At 43.8% G+C, this 10,942-nt stretch overlaps 1 protein-coding gene across 1 annotated transcript in view; it reads left to right on the top strand.

Annotated features, from left to right (window-relative positions):
• The first annotated feature begins 293 nt into the window (after nucleotides 1-293).
• The window catches only part of TBC1D22A (TBC1 domain family member 22A), a 125,422-nt gene continuing 114,773 nt past the window's right edge, over nucleotides 294-10,942 (top strand). The window contains exons 1-2 of the mRNA XM_081211655.1: nucleotides 294-543; nucleotides 6,630-6,686. Of these exons, the coding sequence (XP_081067781.1) occupies nucleotides 482-543; nucleotides 6,630-6,686 (119 nt within the window). The 5' untranslated portion in view covers nucleotides 294-481. The remainder of the gene's footprint in view (nucleotides 544-6,629; nucleotides 6,687-10,942) is intronic.

Raw genomic sequence — 10,942 nt, 5'->3', positions numbered from 1 at the left:
GTAAAGATGCCAAGCGCCTCCAGGCAAAATATAGCCACTTCAGAGTAGGCGGGGTCAAGGGGCGCGAGGGAGTTCCGCCAATGAACAGCCGAGAAACAGCGAAGGCCATAACACCCGGGCTTCCATTGGCCGAAATTCCAGCTCCTCCTCAGATCTGACTCGAGGATTTTGATTGGGCGAAAACCGAAAAAACCCACACGCCGGGCAGTACGCTCACTCGCGACTGGGCGTAGTCGACAGCTGTTCCCCGGCAGCCAATGGGGAGAGGGGTTGTTGCGGGGTGCCAAGATGGCGGCGCGCTGCTTTCTGTCAGGGAGAAGAGGGGCAGGGATGGAGTGAGGGCCGCGGCGCTCGGCTTTGGGGCGGGGGTGGGGAATAACGGTCGGGGCCCCCGGTCTGGCTCTGGGCGTCCCTTCGCTCGAGGCCGCGGCGGCGGGGGCTCTCGCTTTCCGGGTGAAAAAGGCTATGAGGTGACGGGAAGATGGCGAGCGACGCGGGTAGGAAACAGTTCTGGAAGCGGAACGCGTCCCGGGTGCCGGGCAGGTGAGCGAGGGCGCGGGTGGAAAAGTTTCTCCCGGGGGGCGGGAGGCTCCCGCTGAGGCGGAAATCTCGAAATGTGACCAGCTTGCCCCTGTTTTCTTGGTTCTCGGTGGGGCTTTGCGCGAAGTAAACTTGCCCGCCGGTGTAGCGCTCGCTGTGGGGCGGCACAAATCGCGAAGGGGGGGACGGACGGTTGAGGGTTGCTGCCTCTATTGTGGTACAGAGCACGGGCAGGATTCGTGTTAGGGGTGGGGGCAGGAAGCCAGAATTTATGTCGGGGAGGTGGACCAGTGCCGGATTTTTTGTTGTTGTTTAGTCGTGTCCGACTCTTCGTGACCCCCTGGACCAGAGCACGCCAGGCACTCCTGTCTTCCATTGCCTCCCACAGCTTGGTCAAACTCATGTTAGTAGCTTCGAGAACACTGTCCCACCATCTCATCCTCTGTCCTCTTCTCCTCATGCCCTCCATCTTTCCCAACATCAGGGTCTTTTCCAGGGAGTCTTCTCTTCTCATGAGGTGGCCAAAGTATTGGAGCCTCAGCTTCAGGACCTGTCCTTCCAGGGAGCACTCAGTGCTGATTTCCTTCAGAATTGATAGGTTTGAATGGATAAGCTCTGCTTGTTGTTGTTTAGTCATTTAGTCGTGTCCAACTCTTTGTGACCCCATGGACCAGAGCACGCCAGGCACTCCTGTCTTCCACTGCCTCCTGCAGTTTGGTCAGACTCATGCTGGTAGCTTGGAGAACGCTGTCCCACCATCTTGTCCTCTGTCGTCCCCTTCTCCTTGTGCCCTCCATCTTTCCTATCATCAGGGTCTTTTCCAGGGAGTCTTCTCTTCTCATGAGGTGGCCAAAGTATTGGAGCCTCAGCTTCAGGATCTGTCCTTCCAGGGAGCACTCAGGGCTGATTTCCTTCAGAATGAATAGGTTTGAATGGATAAGCTCTGCTTGTTGTTGTTTAGTCGGGTCCAACTCTTTGTGACCCCCTGGACCAGAGCACGCCAGGCACTCCTGTCTTCCACTGCCTCCCACAGTTTGGTCAAACTCATGTTAGTAGATTCGAGAACACTGGTACCACCTGACCTTCCTAAGCCTCTGCAGCCCAGGACCTCCAGACACACTGCCCAGACTAGCAATCCAGGGAGGTTACTTTGGTGCTACTAATGCCAATGGTTTGACTTCATCCCCAGAGGCACACTGTCTCTTGAGACAGATGCATGGCAATGCTATTGCAATGAAAAGGCCTGTTATGAATCAGAAATTTGAAGTATATCAGAATGGATATTGTGAAAAAGAAGGAGAATGAGTGAAGAAATAGAGGTGGCAGGGAGCATATGAAATTAAGTGTGGGGATACATTTTTAAGGTTCAAAGGAGTCTTTTAGTGAGTTCTTCTAATGCAAAGACTAGGAATGTGGAACAAAGACAAATACCTTGCTTTGTTGTTGTTTAGTTGTTTAGTCGTGACCGACTCTTCTTGAACCCATGCACCAGAGCACGCCAGGCACTCCTGTCTTCCACTGCCTCCCGCAGTTTGGTCAAACTCATGTTGGTAACTTCGAGAACACTGTCCAACCATCTTGTCCTCTGTCATCCCCTTCTCCTTGTACCCTCAATCTTTCCCAACGTCAGGGTCTTTTCCAGGGAGTCTTCTCATGAGGTGGCCAAAGTATTGGAGCCTCAGCTTCAGGATCTGTCCTTCCAGTGAGCACTCAGGGCTGATTTCCTTCAGAATGGAGAGGGTTGATCTTCTTGCAGTCCATGGGACTCTCAAGAGTCTCCTCCAGCACCATAATTCAAAAGCATCCATTCTTTGGCGATCAGCCTTCTTTATGGTCCAGGTCTCACTTCCATACATCACTACTGGGAAAACCATAGCTTTAACTATACGGACCTTTGTTGGCAAGGTGATGTCTCTGCTTTTTAGGATGCTGTCTAGGTTTGTCATTGCTTTACGTATAAGCTAAACAAGCTATAGCTTAGGGCCCCACTCTCTTGCCCCCCCCCTCCTGAAGCTTCTGTATCCTGAGGTATGACTGTACAATTAAGAAGAAGTATATTAATAGTGAAATAATTTACCTTTTTTTTTTTTTTTTGCTTAGAGTTACTTATAGCATTCAATGCTTGGGTCTCTCTTCTGATATGGTTCCTAGCTAGAAGAGGTGAAACTATTTACAATGGTTCACCTTAATGCTAGTGAGAAGGAAGCTGTACCTGTTGAGTTTGTGTGTGTCATGTATCGCTTAAGGATATGTGGACTCTTCCATAAACAAATGTGAGAGTTCAACAATGGGAGTATGTTGATAACAAGAAAATCTGCTGAGGTGCCTGTGCATTTCATTGACAGTAAAGAATGTGATGCCAGAATAGGACAACAAATACCCATTGGAGAAATTGAGGCGGTGAGTTTGCTTTGAACAGTATGAATTACAGTACAGTATGTTCAAGGCTGTTGTGTGGGTTTCTCTACCTCTTAAAAGTAGCATAGTTAGTAGAATGTCTACAATTTATGGAATCCCTTTCCTCCCAGGTCTTGGCGCTGGCCATTATCTTATTTCAGCTCAAATTTAAAACACGTTTATTTGCCCAGGCATTTGTAGGGTGCTATTTCTTTCCAGCCTAAGGGATGCTCTGCAGCCTTATGGATATTTTATGATTGTACATATTGTATACTGTTTCTCTGTGGTTTTATGAACTGTTTCGTTTTAGCTTGTTTAATCTTTGTTGCAACCTGCCTTGGGATTGTTAGATGAAGGGTTGGTTAGAAACATTTAAAACACATGCATTATAGTGTTGCAAACAGCAGATGTTGATGACTACAACAGAAAAGAATGTTCAGATTGCTGGGGTGGGGGAGCACATCTCATTACCTTTTGTGATGGCCTGTTGACAACTGTCTTTAGAAGGTAATAGGCATTATTTGGCTAAAATTGAGAAGACAGAGCTTGTGGATTTCATTAATAATTTGAATAGCTACTGGAACTTTTGTTCCCATAGTAAAGCCCTCTGTACTTAGATAGAGCAGGGTGAGAATATTTGGCTGAGGTGGTTTCGAATGCTAGTCTAGGTTAAAATGGTGGGGATTTTTGAAAGGTTTATGGGGTGTTAGGAGAGGGATAGTACCTCTGGTGGGGACATATCATGCTCTTCTGAGGTAGTTTGTCCACCTTTGGTCCCCACCATGCTCAGATCTCACCTGTGACTCCTAGAAGCTGTCAGCATGTGACAGCAGCAGGAACAGCTTTGACTGGTCAGCTAGGCTAAACCAGGTGAAGGTAGCCGATGGGTCTCATACCATTGGAGAGTTAGGGACTTCCTCTGCATGCAAAGCCAGAGTCTGGTGGATTGAACAGACAAGACCAATAGTGGGTCCAATGGTCAAGAAGGTGGTTTCAGCACGTGCTGTCAAGGGAAGTGAGGAGCAGATGGGGCTCGTCAACCTGGGTAGGTGGCCAACCTAGGAGAAGGAAAACTCTGATCCTAAACCTCCGTTGCCTTGCTGCATATCTTTGGGAGAAGAAAAGGCTAAGGCTTAAACCCCACACAAATCCGGAGTGGAGTCCCTAAGACAGTTGGATAGCACCTTGTACTGTACAAGTACAAGGCAACTCTGGCAACTACTGCAGCTAAACTAGTGCCAAGCATATTTTTTCTTTCTATTGGACCACATCAGCGAGACTAAGAGGGCAGTCTTGACGTCTAGGCAACCCAGGATCTCCATACACAGTGCCTAGGTTTGCACCTTGGGGAGATCTCTTTAGTGCTGCTAACACAGCGGTTTTACTTTGCTTTACCCCTCCACTGTCTCTTGAGACAGATGGATTCCAATGCAATGATAACGACACATGTTGATTATCAGACATGACTGTGGAACAGATTACCATTATCTGGTTCCCTATAGATTTTACTAACCTGAAATAGAATCTTCATTTCATTCATAAGAATATATTGAAAAGGAAATCTTTTGAACATGCTATTTTACACGACTAATCTTAAATTATATTGGGGATATATACTGAAAATTCCATAATACTTTGGAACTGGACAGATTTCTTGTATGTGTGAGAGAGACTGTCGCAGTGGGTAGTGCTGGTGGGAATGTTGCATATCCCCATAATTCATAATAGGGTCAAGGAAGATGTTAAAGCATGCATGGAAGAATACCCCCCTAAATCAGGGGGACTGTTTTTCAAGTCCTCTCCTGGGGCCAGTGCTTGGCCTCTTCTGCAGATGAATAACCAATGAGGTTCATCTGAGACACTATTATTTACTAATAAGTGCTGCCAGGTAGTGTGATCCTGTCCCTCAGTAATCACATGGGGTCCTGTTTATGTAAGGAATGTTTGAAGGATGCTAGTGTCGGGCTAGGAGCATTGTGGATTCCTGACACATGGGATGCACTAGAATGTTTTTCATCAGCGGGCTGTGTCCATAGCATAGGAAGATGCCCATTTTCCTCAGCAGATAGTCACTTGTAACAGCACTTAATAGTCTACAGTTGTTATATCTCTTACTTGGCTTCTCCACCCACATCTCCCAGTCACTGACTTTCTTGCACAACCTCTCCCTGGCAGCATCCACTGAATCAGGTTATGGTATATGAATATGCAAGTGATATATTAAAATTCACTATAGATACTTACATAGTATTTCTACATCTTGAAGAATGTGGTATGGTGTGTGATACTAGAGAAGGAAATGTGGACAGTACCACATGTAGGAAGTTCTACACTACAATATATGCAATACTTGTAAAAACAAACTGTAGATTTATTTGTTTCACAATTAGCCTACTAGGATGCAATTTCTTAGTAATGCAGCATTCAAGATTAGTGAGTGCTTGTGACTTCTAAGATGGTATATAATTCCAGCATTTAAAACTTTGATGAAAAGGGGTGTGATGGAGATAAGTCCTTGAAGTATTAATTCTAGTCTACACTAGTAAGTTGCATTCAAATATTTTGAGTTGGATGCTTTCTATTTCAACACTACTTTAAGCAAGGCACTTAAAACATCACAAAAATGAAATTAAGGCATATTGAAGTTGACTCTTGTGTTTTTTTATATATATAATGGCCGTGCATGATTTTTCAGGAGAGTTCTCCTGGAAACATCACAGATGTGCAAGATGTGCAGTGACCAAATGTGGCTTTTGACTATTATTAGGCTAGTTGGGTTTGCTTCACTTGGTCCTGGTCTACCTAGTTATTTGATAAAAACCAATCCATTAAATTTTGCAAGTAAAGCATTAGTGTGGTACATTGTGAAATATTCCCTGTAGTTAAAAGAAATAAGTCCAGGTGAAATGATGATTTGGGCTGAAGCGGTAGCAAATTTCAGTTTGGTAGGGCCTCATCCTTGTTACTTACACAGTATTTTAAACAGCGTTAATGCAGCAGTAGGTGAATTTCTAGTGCTTTTCAGTACAGAATAGTTTAACAAGCTTGTTGTTGCTGAAAGCATTTTAATGTGGAGAGGGCTGACATTGTTGTCTTGCTTATCTGATAATGTTAGGGTTTTGCCTGCGATCCGACACCTACTACACCACTTCTATTGGCCATGCTGACTGGGGCTGATTGGAGATGTAGTCTTAACCAAGGGTCTTGGTTTCCCTGTCTCTGATGAGTGTTTGCAGGTGCTTTCAGTATAGCTATGATCCAAATCTTAAAAGGATGTACAGAAGGTGACCATTTTATGCATGTCCAATTGACACTGTTCCCGTTTTGGCAGATGGGGGCAGGGCAAACTTATATGCGCACAAGGGCCAGGAATGGAAACTCTGCATGAAATGGTTGCCCCCTGTATGTTTATTGTCTTAATCTGGATGGCCTCATCTGTTTATATAAAATACATTTCTGTTAAAGAGTGCAGCATATCCCTTCCTACCAATGTATGGTTTAGTTTAACTGGAGTACTGTTTATAAATAGTATAAATTTATAGTATAAGACTTCTTATTGTATAAGAGAAGTCTTGAGTTATTTTTGAAGCCTGCTAAACACACTTATTAGGGAGTCAGCTTCATTAAAATTCCATGTAAATAGGTGTTGGATTATGCTGTAATTGTACTAAACTTTCTTTCTTCCTTTTTAGTATTCAACATGTATACGGAGCTCAGCATCCTCCTTTTGATCCACTGTTGCACGGAACGTAAGTTTTTTTCTTTTTCAAAGCAGATAAAGGACTTAAATCTTCTCAGTATCTAATCTTTTGTTGAAGTCAATGCTTTAGTCATCTTCTCCTTCTGCTTCTGACCATATTGCTCTCTTCGTTCCTGCTTTCCACTGGCTTTTTGAATTTTATTGCTAAACATTTAATTACTTTGGCTTAGCTTGAAAGTCCCTTCACTTTATGGAATAAGCTAATCAGTTTGTAATGCTGTATTCTGTTAAGCAATTTTAATTTAAACAACTGTGTTTCTTTACTATTGACAACTGTTGCCAAAATTAGGGTAACTTATTTTCATTTTTCAAAGCATTTGACTCTGTTTCAGCTGGCTTTATTAATTGTGTTCATATTACAGATTTGCAAACAATGTTTTAACATTTCTTGTACCAATGCTATATTATATTTGGGAGTGGTAATTATTTTTCCTTATGTCAAACTAATATTTTAAGTTTTGTGCTTTGTCAATGTTTTATCAAGGGCTGCTTATTATTTATTTGTTTAATTTAAGAATATTTTTAATAGAGCTTTTATATCCCAGTTTAGCCTGGGAGGCTGTCCCCCCCAAAAAAACTGTGCCTGCAAGTTGACAAAGTGGGTCGTGTCAGCACTTTTGAAGTTGTTATTTGACAGCTTAATGATGTCGGGGGACAGACAGGTGAGTTGCCCCATGCAATTGTCAAAATGGCTTATGGAGCCCTCAAGCTGAAAAAGGTTCCCCATCCCTCACTTAAACCAAGAAATGTCTTATATATTGTGCATTCATTAACAATGAGCAGGCATAATGTTTCCCGTTGTTGTATGGCCCTCTTAAAGAAGCTCTGGCCATTTGGGAGCACGCTAGCTGCCTTCTCAGTTTCCTTTGCGTGAGGGTCTCTTGTACTACAAGTTCACTGGATATACGTGAAGCAATATAGATACACATCCATCTGTATTTACATTGCAGTCTTAATTCCTACACAGAAGTTTCACTGTGACATCTTGATTGGTGATGGTAATAGGAAATAGTTTCCCCCCAGTCTTACTTGTAAGAAATACCATGTATGGTCTCAACAGTGGCAGGAGACAAGTTTTTCCTCCTGTAGAGCTAATACAACAAAATAATTTTGTTTCATTGATAATGCTACTCAGCCCTGGATTGCCTACCAGATTTTTAAATTGGTCCCTTTTGCTTCTCCGATCTTTCGTATCACTACGGCTTTCCTTCTTGCACAGGCAAACTAGCTTAAGCAGATATGAACTGAGAAATAGCAGGAGGTGAATTATTTGAGAGGCTTGCTTTCTGTCGGCTGGAGGAGAACCAATTTATGAGCTGGCAAAAAGATGCAAACTGTAAATGTCAAGTCTGGAGGAACTGAACTAGAGTATGGATTTTATCGCTCCCTGTTCATACTACTATTATTTCTGGAATTGGAGTAGTTTGGCAGTGCAGCTGTAATGTGCTGATCTCTTAACCATTTTTAATACATTGGGATTAGTTCCTTTCCTCCCCCGCCCCGTGGTGTGAATTCTCCCTCTTTCCTCTGCCCAGTTTAACAGGAGTCACTGTCACGTATAGCTACACTTGCTATGGTTGATGGTTACCAAGCTTTGAAACCAGTTTGTACACCCTAGTTAGATTAATCATACTTGTTCACATACTGATGGTAAGCCATAGTTGAGACTGGGAAGGTTGGTGAAATCTCCCGAGGAGCTAAGAGAGTGGCAGTATTATTTTGACACAACGTCAGGCAATCTCTTGAGACTACTCTGCGAATATAATACCATTTATCAACCTTGTTGGGTAGTGACCTGGATGGTCAAGATTTTTACATGTTGCAGTAGGTCTGTGAATGATAAAAAATTGCAAGTATTATATTGGGTTTGCAAATGACCACTTGTCTAGTGATGAGGAAAACAAGCTTTATAAAAGTTCTGTTGAATTAGGTAACTTTCTGACAAAGACTCTCCTCCCTGGAAGAGAGGGGAGTGGTTGTGGGCAGGAGACCGAGCTCCGCCCCTGGTAGGGGGCATTAGCCCCCTCCCCTCCTACCTGGCTGGCGCCCATGCCCACCGGAGGTGGCCAACCAGGTGCCTCCGGGGGGCGTGTGTAGCAGCTTAATGCTGTGGTGCCAGCTCCGCCTCCTCCTCATTCGTCGTTGTCCCTCAGCGAGTCACGCACCCTCCACTCCCATTTAGCTCAGGGTATAGGTTTTTGGCCTTGCTATGGACCTTAGGTTGGTCACTCTGGTTGGCTGGGGGGCCTGGTAGGAATTTTTCCATTTGGCATTAGGCCTTTTGGTTTTTTCGCCTACCTCGTAGCAATCGTCACAACTTGTGTGGTATTGGTGGGTAGGTTAGGCATTGGATTCATGTGTTGTGCTGTGTCAAGGGCTAGGTGTGGCCATCGCCTATGCTATCTACCGTGGGTTATTCCGTTAAAGGAATCTGGCGGTCGTGTATTCCGTCCGATGCCTGCTTGGCGGGAGGCCATGGCACGACCCTCGGTGACATCAGGGGGTGAGCCTATAGTTGGATGAGCATCAACAGGCTCCACCTACTGTTGAATAAACCCACCACCTATAGTCATCCAATGCCTAAGCCAATACCTTTTCACTGCTGTAATCAATAACGTTGTGGCCTTTTCTTGCCCATTAACCTTATATCATGTGTCCTTGTGTATTTATTTCACATTGCGGGGTCGGGCCCTCGATCCACAAAGGTATCTCTGGCAGGTTAGCTTAAAAAATTTATAGTCTTGTTTGTGGAGCTGAAACACACCATCTTTTTTTAACCATTTGTGAAACGTGTAATGTGGTTCCTACCTCTTTATTTTAGTACTCTGTAATTAATAAGTTGTCACAAAGGACAATGAAGAATCTGAACAAGCTAGGAATTGTATATTGTTGTATAATCTTGCTCTCTCCCCGCCGTCATGATGCTACGATTTTACATTGTCTCTCTGATTCAGTGTCTGTAGTATAGGCATGTAAAAGGTGCATGGTAACCTTCTGTATAACAATAGTTTGCACCTCATGGAAAGTCTTTACTTCACTGGGATATTTTCTTAAACAGATAAACTGTGGTTCTGCCTTCCCATACCCAAAAGTGAGTGTGCCTTCTACTATTTGAAGAAGAAGAAAATATTTCCTGACAAGCAGCAATAATAATTTGTATGTCTATCAAACATGACAACACAGTGTAAAAGAAATGATTCTTTAAACCTACTTGTTTCAGTGCTGCTTAAGATTTGTATTTTAATGCAATTAAATTAGGCAGGTTCCTTAGACTTGACAGTGAAGTTTTCTTCAGCTTGATAAAAGCTAGGAAGATCTTGGAGGCTAAAATAATCAGGACCATTGTGCACACTGTATTCTGCATACAACCCTGCATGGAATGGTAGCTAATCACAGCTTTCTCGCTAGTGTGTCTTTATGATGTCTGCCATTCCCACTTTACTTGTTTAGACTTGTATTTACAGTGCAGTCGTACCTTGGAAGTCGAATGGAATCTGTTCTGGAAGTCTCTTTGACTTCCAAAATGTTTGGAAACCAAAGTGCTGCTTCTGATTGGCTGCAGGAAGCTCCTGCAACCAATTGGAAGCCACGGAAACCCCATCAGACATTCGGCTTTCAAAAATAGTTCGCAAACCGGAACAGTCACTTCCAGGTTTGTGGCATTTGGGAGCCAAAACGTTTGAGAACTAAGCTGTTTGAAAACCAAGGTATGACTGTATTGTGTATGTGTACAGTGGTGCCCCGCAAGACGAATGCCTTGCAAGACGGAAAACTCGCTAGACGAAAGAGTTTTCCGTTTTGGAGGTGCTTCGCAAAACGAATTTCCTATGGGCTTGCTTCGCAAGATGAAAATGTCTTGCGAGTTCCTGCGGTTTTTTCCCCTTCCCCCCCTTTTTCTAAGCCGCTAAGCCGCTTATCAGCTGATCCGATAAGCCGCTAAAAGCCGCTAATAGCGCTAATCCGCTAATCCGTCAATGGGCTTGCTTCGCAAGACGAAAAAACCGTAGACGAAGAGAATCACAGAACGGATTCTTTTCGTCTTGCGAGGCACCACTGTATGCCAAAATTGATGAAGTAGTCCTCACTTATGACTCCTTCCCTTTGTGTAAAACAGAAGTTTTGCCCAGTAATTCCTATGAGATGCAAACTGAAATCTGAAATAGTTGCCTTTAAAACATTACTTGCTAGGCATTTTTTTTTTTAAAGCATTGCTCCTATGCAGTAGATGACATGGCTCAAACGCAC

The sequence above is a fragment of the Podarcis bocagei genome, assembly GCF_964188305.1.
Source record: "Podarcis bocagei genome assembly, chromosome: 10".
NCBI lineage: Eukaryota > Metazoa > Chordata > Lepidosauria > Squamata > Lacertidae > Podarcis > Podarcis bocagei.
This window is presented reverse-complemented; position numbering and strand designations above follow the sequence as displayed.